Source organism: Prenolepis imparis, unplaced genomic scaffold, assembly GCF_030444845.1.
Source record: "Prenolepis imparis isolate NDT839.2.m4 unplaced genomic scaffold, iyPreImpa1.0 SCAF_5, whole genome shotgun sequence".
Taxonomy (NCBI): domain Eukaryota; kingdom Metazoa; phylum Arthropoda; class Insecta; order Hymenoptera; family Formicidae; genus Prenolepis; species Prenolepis imparis.
The window spans coordinates 5,079,152-5,095,742 of NW_028141163.1; the positions used below are offsets into that span (position 1 = coordinate 5,079,152).

Sequence of the window (16,591 nt, forward strand, 5' to 3'; positions counted from 1 at the left end):
CAATTTAGACATAATTTATTTGTATAAGTGGTTGTACAAATAAAAAACATGATGAAATATGTTTATGTTTTTGGCGAAACTTTTCTTTCAAAGTGACATCTAGATATTATCTTTTCACGTAGTAACCAGTACGGATTCGGTGATTCGGAAGTAATTATCGGCACTTTTGCGAAGCGACGTAATTTCGGAGACAACAGAACTAGATTTTGGAAAAGACCAAACGCACTGCTAGTTGCCCAGTACAAGCTCACGCACTGTAAAAAAAAGCATTTAAAGAATTATTTTATTTACAATTAAATTATTTTTATAACAAAATTTTGTATGTAACTTACCGATGGTACATACATAGCAATAGGAATCATACCTATTGCAGTAATTCGGAAGAAATAAATCAAATATTGCTTCCATTTTGTTAGCTCCTTTACCCTATTCATATAAGTTATCTAAAAATTATACAAAATAAAATTGTATAGTAGTTGATTTTTTTTTTATTTTTATAATATCTTAATCAATTATTGGGGAAACTTACTTCTATAATAGCTAAATTAAATAATCCCATTGCTATAGGAAGCACAAAAGGATCTGCTACAGTTAAGTTTGTAAGCCAAAGAAATCCGTCAGTTGTAAATTGCTGATAAATGGTATAAGCATCTAATTGGGGAAAAATATATAAGAAATATATTAATTTTCTCGTTTTACCCTAATCCAAGCATTGCCATACGTACCAGCATCTTGTTTAGGTAACATATAACATAAGTTTCTAATAGACATTGACAATGATATCCATAAAGGTATCTGTGCTAGTGCCAATATACTAGCTTTAGCTGGGTGACAATTTTCACGAACAATCAGTTTATTCCATTGCTTTTTCATCTGTAGGACAAATGGCAAATATTTATTGTATTAAATATAGTAATCAAATTTTATTACTACAGTTGATTTGCAAACTTAAAGTAAATAAAACCTAGACAAAATATTACCTACAGAGTGATTGTACAAACGCCTAGCATACTCTTTGGACCAATTATATTTATACATCCCATAATTTGTCTCTATTTTCATTTCTTTAACAATTTCATCCATTTCATACTTGAGATTTTCCAATTTTGCAAATATATATTGCTGAAAATATTATTATTACTATGAATGTCATAAGAATCTAAAAGTTGCATTGTATTTTAAGATATGTTCTCTTATATCATGGCATATTCAGAAGATAGATGTATTACAGCTATATAAAATATATATAATAAGAAATATCACATATATAATAATAAATCCACCTGATACAAAGCTAGTGGCAATGTTATCACTGTCCTCATCATAATAGTGGTAAGTACAATAACTGACCACCATGGCAAACCTGTATAGTCATGCATCCACAATAAGGAATCTTGTCCAATTTTAACAAGTGTACTCTCTGATAATGTTTTGAAGATCCCACTAAATTGCATTGGAACTTGAGTTTCAGCAACAGAGTCAGTGCTAGTACTTGAACACCTAATATTGCTATAATACTGATTGCTATAAGTAGTTTTATGTCCCATATATTTCTCTCTCTTGTCATTATGCACATGGAAAATCATTTGTGGATAAGACACATAGTGAAAATTATTTTGTACTCTTGAACTATATTGTCTAATCATGACATTGTTTAAAGACATTGGAGTAATGTTTGTACTAAAAGATGTACTGTAATTATTATGTACAGTATGGGATAATGTCTTTGATGAAACATTAAAATAAGTGATATTAATGTTGATTCGCTTAAACCGTTCCAAGAAGACATTTTGCAACTTCGTTAAATGCATGGTAAACATTAATAAGAGCAATAGCTCAAAGAAAAATCAAAAATCAAACACATGCATCAATGTGGCAGCTATCCATTGTACACTGTAGAATTTTATGTTTATGACTACTCGCACATTTACTGATAATTTAAAATATATATGCAACTCTATGCAAAAACTTTTTCACACAATATTACGATAATGTCAAACTATCTATTATAAAATAAAAGTGAGGTTATTTATTAGAGTTCCTAGAAATAAAATAAAGTCCCTAGAAATAAAATAAAGCTCTATAAATAAAATAAAGTCCCTAGAAACAAAATAAAGTCCTAGAAATAAAATTAAGTCCCTAGAAATAAAATAAAGTCCCTAGAAATAAAATAAAATCCCTAGAAATAAAATAAAATCCCTAGAAATAAAATGAAGTCCCTAGAAATAAAATGAAGTCCCTAGAAATAAATTTCTAGGGACTCTATATTACATAGACAAATACTGCCATCTATTTTGAAGATTACTTAGCTTAGAATTACATAGTCAAAACATCTTTCACCATTGCTGGTAAAATCTTCGTTTAGTTTGTGTCTATACTATTTCCAAATTTCCAGTAAGTCTTTTATTCTCTCTCTTTTTTTACCATATATTATATAAACATTAATATATTATTAAAATCTGTTTATGTATGCACCGACGATGAGATACTATTGGTAAATTAAATTGTATAGATATATAAATAAAATAAAACATAGCTTTATTTTTCTTCATAGTCTTATAGATTTTATATTTTTTTATTTCAGCCAAATTTTAATTTATAATTCAATTTTAATTCAATTTTAAAAATTAATAATTTTTTTTTCTCTCTATTTATAATTTAAATATTTTTTATTTAAAAAATTTTTAAAAATTCATATTTTTATAAAAGAATATCTCTTGTAATCTTTTTTTAATTTTATTGTGTATGATGAAATAATATACATATATTACCACTTTGTATACTAATATTGTATAATATAATATTGCATGTATAATATTATATTGATAATATTATACAATATAAAATTATATATTATATATATATATATATTTTTATAGATATTATATATATTTTTTTTCTATTATATATCTCTGCAATTTATGATTATATCTTTACAAAGATAAAATTCTGTATTATATAATGTATATATATATAATATATATATATATATATATATATATATATATATATGTATATATAGTATTCTTTTTTTATGTTTATTCACATAATAAACGAAATAAAATACTATCTTAAATCGAATTGGAACCTTTTCAAAAATCGGCGGCTACTTTTAACATGCCTCTGCAACCAACTATTTTTCACTTTCTCTTATTCGCTTTTCTGTTGAAAGAAAACGGCGCAAAAAGAAAGGTAACAGGATATGCAACGATGGGGTTAGAGAACCTGGAACGGAATTATCTTGCGGATTATGTCGGTCTGAACCTAAGATCCGAATACGACACTGCTAGGTGGAGGCATCCGTATCCGGGTTATTAAAAGCGGCTCGTCTGAACCCTTCGTAGAGCGTATATTGTATTGGCGTTACACGCCAATACAATACAATAATGAGAATAATATACTCTATTTACAAATTAAAATATCGAATTTCAAAATATTCCGCGCACTATTTTATCAATATATTAGCTCCGATCTAGCTTTTATGCGGCATAAAAAGAGCTCCGTCGTAAAGAGCTATTTTTCAATCTTTCGTATGTGTATATGTTCTTTTTTTCTTTTCTTTCTTTTTTTAAGAAGTATGAATGCAAAGTGAAATACGTTCGACGTACAGAAAAAAATGTCAAAGCTTCGAAAAAAAAACTCTGCTTTTCTCACAAATTGCATAAGGCAGAACCGACTTGGAAAAAAATTTTTTTCCTTAAAAACACTACCAAAAAACGGTAAAAAAGTACCGGAATCAACAGGATTAAACGCGCAAAAAATTGGAAGTTAAGTCTCTGAGTAACGGATTTTTACAGTTTTGCAATATATATCTGTCCGAATTCGGGAAAATATTGTGCTTGACGGTGTCCGCGTCGTTTATCGTTACAATTTTTTGCATAACGGAAAAAAAATTTCGACAAAGAAAGTAATACGGTTCTATCCCTTTTCTTCGACTGACCAAGTAAAAAACCGACACTAACGAATTCTTTAAGCGATATTGAAACTCTTTTTAACGATATTTTAAAAGATAATATAGGAAGCGAAAAGTCTTTATTCAGAAAAAATCGGATTTATTTGACAGCACTAAGAAAGATCTAGTAAAAATGGTTCCTCCGTTGTTTTTTAGATATTTTTATTTTTATTTAAATTTTTTTATATAAAAAAATACATAAATTTTTTTATACAAAAAAGTACATATTGTAAAATGTTTGTCTTTTAATCTTGCAAGAATTCATCTTTTTATAACTTATACTCGTCGACATATATATTGGATGATTGCAAAAGTTCGTGCCCGATTTGAAGTTATTAATCCATCTATGCAAATCGGGCACGAACTTTTGCAATCATCTAATATATATATCTCGAAAAAGTAATTTATTTATATTTTATTTTTCTTCTATTTATATACTCTAACAAGATACTGTCTCATTAAATATAAAAAAAATTATACATAGAATTAATTCGACATTAAATGATTACAACTACAATTATAATTATGATTACAAGTATAATTTAGTCACGACGCTTTATTAACGCTGTAATAAGGCGTTACGAGATTATTTCGCAGAAGGTATATAAATAAACGAAGGCTGGAAAATACGTACGTATTTTCGTGATCCACCAGTACCAGTCCGACGATACGACACAACCGTCGTTTCAGAAGGATACAATAAACGCGGACGAGAGCCAAGCACTCGTTACGAGCGGGCCCCGAAGGCTCTAATTAAAATAACAAACGGAAAATCCGCGAGAGTTTCCGCCGCACTTGCAGAAACTTCCCCCGCTCGCTCGTCTCGTAATACAACCACCCATTTCCATTTTCCGACACGCGCCCCTCCGCGAAGAGGACAGAAGAGATTATGCTTCGCATAAACGACAACTATATGTATATATTCAGCTCTCTCGGCGACTGTGTATAAATGTTTCCGTATTATATCACGCTACACAGTCGAAAATGTTACTGCGCCGATAGGGATTAAACCGAGATTGAAGACTTAATGTATATATTAGAAAAACGCGTAGAAAAAAAATAAAATAAGAAAGACTGAAGTATAAAGAAAATTTAAATATTAAATTATAATTACAATAAATAAATAATTAAAATAAATATAATTATGTATAAACAATAAAATATAGCCTTTTCAAAATAATTAAGACGAGTAGAAATAAAAGTGCATTAAAAAAACAGAGAATGCTAAACACAAAAGAAATTGCGACAAAAATAGGGGAATTATGAAATGAGTTAATAACGTCATGATTATGTGTATGTTTAGATTAATTAATACGCCTTTAATAATTTAAATTCATTAGCTAATTTTTTGTACAAAAAAAGTTAAAGAAAAATTTTGTACGAAGCTGCGTATATACTTTACAGATAAAAGATAAAATAATTGGAAACAGAAAAGTGATAAAAAGAGGTAGAAACATAATTATACTAAAAATAAAAAATCGAAAGGAAATTGGAATATACAGAATCGGAAACGTAACAAACGTTTAATTGCGCAAGAACGAAAGAACAGACAGAAGGGCTCACGCGCGAAGGAAAACATCGAAGGAAAAGGAGACGATAAGCAGAAAGAACAAAGGGGTCGAATACGCACGGGGTGGGATAACCGCGATGAGGGGTAAGTGAGGAAAAGGAACAAGCGAGAGACTAACCGCGAAGAGGGGTTGGCGTTTCTATTCGGAAGGGGGTTGGTTCTGGCGTCTCGTTACAGCGGTTGGCTGTCGGAAGCGCGGATGATGCGGCGGGGAAGAGGACGCAAAACCCCCGAGGGGGTTGAAGCCGGTCTCGCCGTGTTTTTCGCCGATTGAATCAATTAAAGAGGAAAAACTCCCGGGGTAAAATATTCGAGACGTGTCCTGACCGTCGTGCACGGTCCCATATACATGCGTGCTCGTTCGTTTGTACCGATCGAAAGATCGACGGCACTACCTTTTGGATTGTCAGGTATCGAGGAATCGGGTTTTTCGTGATTTGTGCGAGCTAAGATTTTGATGCAGAAAGCATGCGCTGATGCCTGCAATTTTTAACAAGTCATCTTTCGAAAATTGTAAATTTTGATTAAGTATATATGTATTATATAATTAAATATATATATTTTCAATTTTTTATACTTTTACAAAATAAATATTACAATCTGCACTGCGATATTTATTTATTGTAGAATTTAATGCGCTAGTGATTATATATAAATATAATGACGTATACATTTGGTGAACTGAATAAGTAAAACTGCATAAATAGAATAGCATGTACTAATTTTCTCGTAAACCATTTTTTTCTGTATAAAGATATAAAAATGTGCTACGATAAAGCCCAATTAAATTTTGCATTAAAACTTGAAATATCACAATTAATTTTCATATACACAATATTTAGTTTTAAAATAATCATAGCATCCCAATAAAATACTCGTGTTAAAACTATATTTACCTAATATTTATAAATAGATGGTAAATAATTTAATATTGCTTATTAATTTCTATTGAAAAAAATATATTCTCTGCAAAACAAAGTATTTTTACGAGCAACACGAGGGGTACTTGAACGACACGAAAAATTTGTTTGCGCAAGGTGTTTCGTGTTCGCTTTGTAACGCGATCGGGATAAGAAGCGCGCATATGTAGTCGTCGTAAGGATGTATAAGAAATGAGAGAAGAGGAGCGAGAAACACACGGAGGCATATAGTGTCAGGCAACAGGCTCTAATCTCTTAATTACCAGAGAATAGGCTCGCACCGCGTGCGGCCGTGTTAAAGACGATGCGGGGATTACCGGTAATAGTATTCCTATAAGTCCACCATCCGGCTTGTTTGTTAAATAATATCATCGCTACCCGTGACAAAATAGATTTGCGTAATATCCTTCTATTCAATCTGCCCTTCTGTCAGTCGACTCGCAATCAAAAATCGATGCAAGATTATGTAAAATTATAAATAATTTAATTATTTTAACATAAATTATATAATAATCTAAGATAAAATATAAGATCATAATTTATAAAAATTTTTCTTTTAATTTTGTGTTATTTTTTATCTAGCATTTTTAAGAAATTGAATCGAGACATCCTATTTGCATCTATTTGTTATATTTACCTGTTAAACAGCACTTGTATAAAGAAACATATAAGTATCATTGGATTTCAAGATTACGTGCGACTATCAGCTTTGACATTTTGCAAACAGCCGCAGAGAGAAATGACAATTCAGCAGATATCGGAAACGTCCGACGGATTCCTAATTGACAGTCTCGCAGTGTGGAGCCACGATTCGCCGACACGTCAGTTGATCTGCAATCGTAAGCGCAAAATAAAATAGGACAAGCGGAAGTGCGGCAAAATTTATCGGAAGAATAGAAGAGATACAGGATATTCGATAATTTTCACTTTTCTATGAACTTTATTGATTTATATAAATACAATTTTTCTAAACAGAGATATCAAAGCATTTGGAATTAATTCCAAAGACAAAAATTTAATAACTTACATCTAGCATAGATATTAAGCTTTAGAAATTAATTTTGCACCTCTGATTTATGGAATCTTTCTGTTTTTAAAAGCTTACAACTAGTCTTTACATTTACATCATAAAGGATTGCTAATAAACATCGGTTTATTAATGTTAATAGATTCCTGCTTATATATGTGTATAAAATAATACAAAGTTTGCCATTTAATATATAATTTTCATATCAATAACTATTCTCCTAATATAGATTTCAAAAAAATACAATTCCGCATTTATTTGAGACATAATATTACAGCAAGTACAAAGTCGAGTATCTCATTGAAAAGCGAACACGTGTTTAATGAGCTATTCAAACTCACGAATTATTATCATATTCATGAAATCTCTCATATTTATTGTTTGATACGTGTTGCTCCTATATGTATTAAGAAGATCAAAATATTTCGAATCAAAAACAATAATTATACAAAAAAATGAATTGATTATTATTACTTTTATAATCAAAACAAGTACAGTAAAAAGACATTTTTTATTTAAAACAGTATTAAAGGAAAATAATATTTTATTGCAAATATAATTTAATGTATTTTGTACAATTCTTAAATATGTTTAAAAATGTTACATTGAAACGTTTTATTTAATAATAATAAAATTTCAGTTCGATCCGAAACAGTAAAAGAAATTATTAATGTCATATATATAAATATTCTTTGAAATTTGTCATCAAATAAAAGGGCATTGAACTCTGCCGTTTTTTCCCTGCTATATCCCTGCTGTTTTGTGACAGTAGAAACAGGTTTTCAGAAAGGAATAAAAGGCTCTTTACAACCTGCAATTCAATGATAAAACGATAACCTCATAATTCAAATTTTTGCGATAACAATATTATACAAATTTAAATCGCTCATAATATAAATTAATATCAACATGGCGAAAAATCCATTACAGAAAACTTTATGATTATTGCAATGTCTTTTTGTAATGTATGACCATCACAATATTTATTAAATCCTAAAGAAAATCTCGTAATAATAAATACAATATTTATTATATCCTATATATAAAGAAGTCTCCTTATAATTAAATACAATAACAAATAATCGGACAATAACTTTTATTGCCTGTACCGCAATCTCCTGTATAAACAAAATCATTGGAAAACACTTTTTATAATGTAAGACAATAAAATTTAGTGGTTTCGGCCAAGGCTTTCTTTAAAAATAATGGTTATTTTGTCCAAACAAAATTAGAAACACAATGGCATTTTCAATAGAGCAGAAATACAACTGTATTGTACAGTTATAGTATTTTGGTTCAACAGTATAATGACTCGGTAAATCGACAAATCCTGTTGTTCTATTGTCCTGCCGAGCATTTCTCCCTATAACCATTACTGAAATATTACATCTTTAAATCGATATTTCCTGAGTTTCCAAAGAGGCGATGATCTCTTGATGGATGAAAGTTCTCCTTGACTTTTCAATTTATTGTCACGTATCGTATTTCCCTGTCTGCAACTGGTCGACTCTAAGTCTAGGTCAGAAATGTTTGCGGTAAGATGGTTAAGCTGTGCGGAAGGAAGGATTATCTTAATCCTTCGCACATATCGGTAGCAGACCTCAATAAATCGTCAAAGATTTCATTGTGTAAAAGAGAAACATATATATTATTTATTTCAAAAGTGTATATGTATATACGTATACATACATGCCTTTTATTTATTTATTTTTCTTTAATATGAAGATTAATAAAAAAGTAGAAAAAAGAGAGAAATGTATCCATAATACAAAAGATATATAAATATATATGTATTTTAGCTGTTATTATGATTTGCAATTCGAATTAATAACAATCTTTTTGGATAAAATTATAATCTAAATTTAATTAGATCATAATCATATAAATTATACTTGTAATGTGATAGTATCGACACCCATGTTATGACGTGGCTTAAGAAAGGAAGCCTTCCTCCCCTCTCTCTTTATTCATGTTATTGCCTAACTCGTTGATTTTATACGGTATCGCTAGTGGTCCATGCATATGTAAAGATTTCTCGCAGAGGCTTCGCTGTGCTTGCGAGAGCTCAACATAGGGGTGCCAAGGGGCTTCCTTCGTTCCTAACATCTGTTTTATATAACCGTTTTATGTCGCATCCGGCCCTTTGCCGATCATCCGTTCTGTGTGCGTGACGTACAGAGTGTTTTATATAAATTCTTAACTTGATTAACACGCAAGACAACCGAGCCAATCTATGAGGTCACTCGCGTAAAACTGAATATCGAAAAGTGGTTAATAATAATATTATTAATTAATAATTAGCGCATCTTTGCACGACGTATGAAAATATTATAATGTTATTTAGTTAATTAATATATTTATGTACGCGTATATATATAGATTATGCGACAAGACAGAATAAGCGATTTATCTCTTAGGTTCTCAAGCAATTATGATACATGCTCGAAAATAAATCATAATAATAAAATAAAAATAAATTTTGTTGTGCGTGTGCACAAACGTAATCAAAACAGTCACATAATTATATATAATAATAATAATTATATATTTAATACTACTTTTCTGCAATACAAATTATATAGTGTTACCAAAAGTTACAAGAAAATTTAAGAAACTATACTCTACTAAACTTTATATTATTTGTAATACAAAAAATATTTTTGCACATTTAATGGAGTAACAATAACATATTTTAACACACACACACACTCTCTCTCTCTCTCTCTTTCTGTTTTAATTTAACACTATTACATAATAATTTATATGAAAATTGACTAGGTGGTCCGTAAAAGATAATAAATCAACGGGGTATATATTGTTAAAACTTTCTTTAGATAGTCTTCTAGAATTTTGTTGAGAAGGGGATGCGCGCACGACACTGATTTTGTGCCGTGCCAAGCGCACGAGTCACTGCCTACCAATAGGTAGCAAATTCCTATGCTTTTGTTACAATTTTTTGCTGACAACTTTTGTTCTATACAGTTACGACTCTACCTAAACCTTTTTAAAATTATGGTTCCTTTTTAAAACGACTCAAATATGTATCATTTGTTAGATCTGTTTTGACGTCTGCTTAGCCAGGTGCTTTACTTATGGTTTTGAAAATATAGCTACTTATTTTTTTCCATTATTTGCAGAGATATACAAGATATATAAAATATTCGAGAGAAATACCATCATGCAACATGCTAGGTAAATAGAGCTTTTTAAGAATAATTGAAAATTTAATATATAAAGATGTGTGTAAATATGAAAAATAAAAAGAGCTCGATAAGTAATTTTTTCAGAAACTTACTTATTATAGAAAAATGCAAAGAAAAAATATAAATAAAAAAATATTTTTCTGTTGATTTGCACAATATAACTCTTATGAAATTAATAAAGACCTTGGATCATTTTGTAACATATCTAATATGTATTTGATATTTATCACGATAATGTAATAAAATTATAAAGTAAACAGCTTCGATAGAAAACTCATATATTTATATATGACCAATAAAATCATACCTATAACTATTAAGATTCCTACTTATGACATAACAGTGTAATTTGATATATATAATATGTTATTTATATATAATATGTTATTTTGATAACGCAGATTTGATATATCTTATATGTATGTTTTTAAAATAATTGTTCATTCGAAATATAAATCCAATTTCTATTTTTAATGTAATTTTAAGGATGTTTATCGCGTAAAATGCTAATGCAGCGAACCACGCGTGGAAAACAGGAAATTGCAAAGTGCAAGCGAAGAACTTCTACTATAAACCGTCTTTGTTTGCACTTGGAGTCACAAAATACCGGGGGCCTGTATCCAAACACTCCCTCCGAACAATGATTAAAAAAATAGGAGATAAAAGGCCCGTCGCAAGCGCTCACCGGACAGTCGCAAAACAATTCCGGTACAATCCGGGTCAATCGCAATTGTAATTTTCACGCAGTGACAAACGACATATTGAGTGAACGTATAAATTCAATTAATCATATTAAGTGTAAGCTAACTCAATTTATTCGATAAACTTTTGGGTAAAATATAAAAATCCGCGCGATCTCTAACGGATTCCGAAATCTGCATTTCAATTCCAGAAACGAATCGCAAACATCCAGCAAAGCACAACACTACGTATAAAATAAATTACATTTTTGCACAAAACTATAAAATTGCGATCGAGATAATTCGACAATCAATGGATCAAATTATAAAATTTGCAATTATTATTTCGTAAAAAAACCAACGCTAATAAAAAATAGAATAGGAAGTCATTGAAATCTCTACTGAAAACCACGAACTGTAGTCGACGTAAGAACATCATAAAACTCACTAAAAACGCTAAGACAGAAAATACCTTTGTAAAACGAAGAAAAAAAATTAAGATAAATGATTTATTACCAGCTATTTTGTTGTGTATGTTTGTTGAATTTTCAAAACTATCAGTAAAAAAGCTTTTCTTTTAAAACTGTAATAGCACTTGGAACTGTTATCTTGATTTATCGCACATGCGACGATTATAAAAGTATTAAATTCTTAATCTCCGATTCAGCGACTTTCGGATCTATATTTTTCTCTCGCATCTAATTCTTTAGGGGGGTTAGAGGGGGTGTATGGAATAAAAATCTCAAGTAAGAGATTCTTCCATACAAGACATGGCAGTATACCAAGTAGCAAAATTCGTGCCCTGTGCACAACTAATTTAAAATTCCAGCGAAAAATTAAATTTCGTTGGAATACGCATCAACATCCGCGTTCGGCTCTTAAAAAAAAGAAAAAAAAAAAAAAAAAAAAAAAGGCCTATCACTTATATATTTGTATTAAATTCTTAAGATTATAAAAGTGTTCACGAAAAACTAAACAAGCGTATCGCCATAAGAATACAATGCGAAGACTCGAACCGAGCAACACAGTAGCTACTTTTTTGCCTTCTATAAAAGTTATATAACAGTCCATCGTGACAGCCCGAGCTGCGGCTTAAGGCCTTTGAAAAAACGACTTGCACGACTAGCCTTATGATTTACGAAGTGCAGTCACTCCTGATCAGACCCGATCATGCTTTGAGAAAGCATTATTTTCCTTTCTATTTATTCGATTTAAAATTCTACTGCATTGTTGTATTACTAATCAGAAGAATTAATGTATACGAGCCTGAAACGAGATGATGTATTTGCGCAAGGAGAACAACACTATTGTACCATTTAAAACTATGACGCAATCCTTGACTTTGATGTGATATAATTGTTTATCAAATACTGGCTCAAGGAAGTTATCAACGAGAATAAAGCTACAGTTTCTGACTACGTGTCCAACGCATAAAATGTCATGTCTTCCGATGAAACGAGTGATTTTGCATTCATCTGTTGAACGTAAAATATGTTCAGCATATTTAATGTGTGAAACAAAATAAAAAGTTAGCCCAGATAGATAAATAGAACTAATGTTCCAGTAAGAATAAAATTCAGTAAGTATATTATCTTTCAAAAAAAAGTTTTAATTAAAATTTACTATTATTAATGTTTTATCAAGTCATGAATAATGGCTTTTTTAATAAAGTAATTGACAAATCTAACAATGAGTAAGCTAAGTAACTAAATTTGACAATTGTCTTGCTTTTGAAATAATTGAGATAATATTGACAACAATAATTAGATATATTTAAGATAACTTATAGATAATAAAAATAAGATATATTTTTTTTCATTCTTAATTCTCTCCAGCGCTAAGGATATTTATTCAAAAATTGTCACAATACTGCATATACATACATGCAAACTTTTTCTTTTAAGCATTTTGATTATGTTCTTGTTTATTATATATAAAATTTGATTTAATTAATAATTATCTTATTTGTATAATAATAAATTGAAAAAGATCTAAAATATATCAATACAAATAAATTAGATACGAAAAGGGCTAATAAGAGCCAGGCGCAGATTCGGCACAACAAACTTGTTTATAAATTCTTCTTTAATTTTGAACGTTTTAGTTTTTTTTCTTTGTGGACTATTTTCAGCAAATTGACTTACATTTCGATCTCAGGTATATACCAAACAATAAACAACGGTACTTTACAATCATCAGTACTGTGTATCACTGAGGTCAGAATGTAAGTCGATTTCTTATTAGTCTTTTTCATATATGATTTTTGTCTTATTTTTGCAAATTAATATACATATATATATATATATATATATATATATATATAAAGAATGATTCTTAATTATATATATCAATACTTTAGAAGAAACGATTCTAGAATCCAAAAATAATATTGGTTTTTTTTAAATTATAAAAAATTATATTAATTATAAATGACAATTTCACATCAATATAATTTTTTCCAACAATAAAGATATCGTTTCATTAAAGATACAGCATCTTATACAATTTATATTATCGCAGAATTAATATTCAACGATTAAAATTAATCTGTCACAAAGTATGAATGAAACAATCGTCAACGAGTTCTTTAAAATGGTACTTCGGAAAAAGCTTTGCGATGAAACGATTAACGTGCTTTATGTAGAAGATGACAAATCCAACTTGGTAAAGGGAATCAATTTTCTTAGCAATTTCTTCAAAGTAAAAATTGTCTATACAATTCTATCTAAAATTGATAAGAACCTGTCGATACAAATTGCTAATATTGTCATCAAATCGGAGCCTAAAAGCGGCATACAGTTGAGAATAGTTCGCGAGCAGAATATGTTTATACACGAATTAAGGATGCTGAAGGAAACTCTGCCAAAGATCGAGACGCTCGTGCACAAGCAATTAGGACCGAAACTGTGGTACGGATCGCCAGACTGCAGAATTCTTGTTATGGAGAATCTGTCAAAAAGAGGATTCGTTATGAAAGATCGACAAAAAGGACTGTCGATGGAGCATTGTGTTCTTGTGATCGAGCAATTAGCGAAATTACACGCTGGTTCCGTAGCATTACATGAGAAGGTAAATGTACATATGCGAAATAAAATGCATCTAATTATGTAATATAATAATTTAATCTTAAAACTTAAAAAAAACAAAATATTTATAGAATCTAATTACTCATGCATAAAAACTCCTAGTTTTTGAGCTCTCATTTATAAAAAAAAAAATTACTTTGTTCTAATAACAAAATTGAAAAAGTATAGAATAACGCATATATTTTTCATAAGCAAACTTGTATTTATACCATTTTGTGTAATCGGCAACTTTATTAGAATCAATTTGTTATAATTGTAATATGTAATATTTTATATTCGACTTGGAATATAAGGAAATCAAAATGAGAGGTCGATATCAAGTATTTATAATCGAAGCTTAAACGATACTTTGCAGGAACCCAAGTTGATCGAGTCATTTAAAACCGGCGGAATTTTATCTGCGAATTGTCCGAAAAGTTATATGCGATTGTTGGAAGTGTCTCTATTGAATGTGAGCAAAGCGATTCAAGGTTGGCCTGATCAGAAGTATAATGCACATATCGCGACTAAATTAGATAAACTGGCGAAAACGATTAGAGATAAATGTGCGGACGTTTACAAATGCGAACCTAACGAATTCTGTGTTCTAAATCATGGTGATTGTTGGGTTAATAATTTAATGTTCAAAGAAAATGATAATGGAAAAGTCAGTGATGTTCTAATGGTAATGTTCTTTTTCATCAAAAATAAGTTTTAATTATTTTGTTTAAAACATAATTGAAACTCTAAATTTTTTGCACGAAATATATATATATTTTGATAGAAATTAATTTTCTAAACAAATATTTGCAGGTCGACTATCAATCGTCCGTTTACTCATCTCCAGCTATTGATTTACATTATTTTTTAAACATCTGTCCGCAAACGGAAATAAAATATGAGAATGATGTTTTATTAAATTTATACTTGAAAACTTTGACGAATACAATGATTTCGATAGACTGTACAACGAAAGCGCCTACGATGAAAGAATTAGAGGCAGCCTTGCATAAAAGACGAATATACGCTGTGTTTGCAGGTGTTGTACTTGGCTTGAGAATGATGGCAGAAGCAAAAGATACTGAAGATTTTGAGGAAGTCCTGGACCAGTTGCAGGGAGAGACGAAGATGGACGTATTTAAGAATCCAGATACTGTAATATTAGCTCGAAAGATGATTCCTATTATGAATCAAAGAGGCTATTTCGATTGAATGTAATACATTCAATAATTGTTAACAGACATAATTTTTTATTTTATTATTAATTATTAACACGCCTAGTTTCTATGCATTAAACATAGAATAAATATAGCATGTATGTAGCAAGAAATATTTTATAAATTTTAAAGGTATAACATTTTTTAATTTTATTTATACGTATTCATATATTGTAAATATGCAGTGTTTGCTGTTATCTAAATAAAATTATATAGATAATCATCTAGATGAAATTTTGGCGTCATCTTATCTTTATATAGATAATAAAAATATGTATTATCTATATCTGCATCTTAGATGAAAAGAAGTATTATCTTTACTAAATTATTTAAAATAATATTTAGATAATTTGGTTTAGAGTTTCATAGCACATGAAAATATTTAAGTAGAACTTGAGCAGTAAATGATAAAAACTTATAAATAAAAGTATGAATATATTTTTATAATTTACATTTTTTTATTTTACATTACATTTTTATTTATTTACATTTTTTAACTGTTTAAATAAGCGGTTTTAAAAATAATATTATCTGGAAGTTATCTAGATGAATCGTCATGTAATTTTATCTTTTATCTAGATATATATAAAACAAAATCATCTTTATCTTATCTAAGATATTTTTATCTCATCTTTATCTAGCTAATTTTAAAATCATCTAAGCACAACACTGTAAATATGTGTGTCGGGTTTCAATTATTGTACGTCCTTCTCAGCTATTTGTATCATTTTGCATTGTTGAAATTTGAGTTTCAGATATGTGTTAATTTCGAAGCTCTTGTTAATTCTTCCGACACATGCATCCTGACCTACTAATTTAGGATGCAATACAATTTGAAAATATTGACAAAGCATATTATATATAAATATATAATCAATACATAAATATACTATATATATAAAGATAAATAAATATAAATATAAATAAATAAATAAATATATGTATTATATGTATATT

The 16,591-nt window shown here is 29.3% G+C and overlaps 2 protein-coding genes across 3 annotated transcripts; one reads left to right on the forward strand and one right to left on the reverse strand.

Annotated features, from left to right (window-relative positions):
- Positions 1 to 2,007, reverse strand: LOC145936800 (cytochrome c oxidase assembly protein COX18, mitochondrial). Its single transcript, XM_083039376.1, has 6 exons — positions 1,284 to 2,007; positions 985 to 1,122; positions 726 to 873; positions 530 to 651; positions 333 to 443; positions 1 to 254 (listed from the first exon to the last, which is right to left on the reverse strand). Exons 1-6 carry the CDS (start codon positions 1,818 to 1,820, stop codon positions 63 to 65), a joined length of 1,248 nt encoding a protein of 415 aa, XP_082895502.1. The 5' UTR covers positions 1,821 to 2,007; the 3' UTR covers positions 1 to 62.
- Positions 2,008 to 11,362: 9,355 nt separating this feature from the next.
- Positions 11,363 to 15,892, forward strand: LOC145936243 (uncharacterized). 2 transcript variants are annotated; one of them, XM_083038256.1, is made up of 5 exons: positions 11,363 to 11,470; positions 11,565 to 12,931; positions 13,873 to 14,421; positions 14,794 to 15,102; positions 15,231 to 15,891. In XM_083038256.1, the coding sequence occupies exons 3-5, from the start codon at positions 13,912 to 13,914 to the stop codon at positions 15,627 to 15,629; spliced, it is 1,218 nt and encodes a 405-aa protein (XP_082894382.1). In that variant the 5' UTR covers positions 11,363 to 11,470; positions 11,565 to 12,931; positions 13,873 to 13,911; the 3' UTR covers positions 15,630 to 15,891. The 2 variants fall into 2 exon arrangements, with proteins under 2 accessions (XP_082894382.1, XP_082894383.1); XM_083038257.1 differs by lacking the exons at positions 11,363 to 11,470; positions 11,565 to 12,931 and having other exon boundaries at positions 13,840 to 14,421; positions 15,231 to 15,892.
- The last annotated feature ends 699 nt before the right edge of the window (positions 15,893 to 16,591 follow it).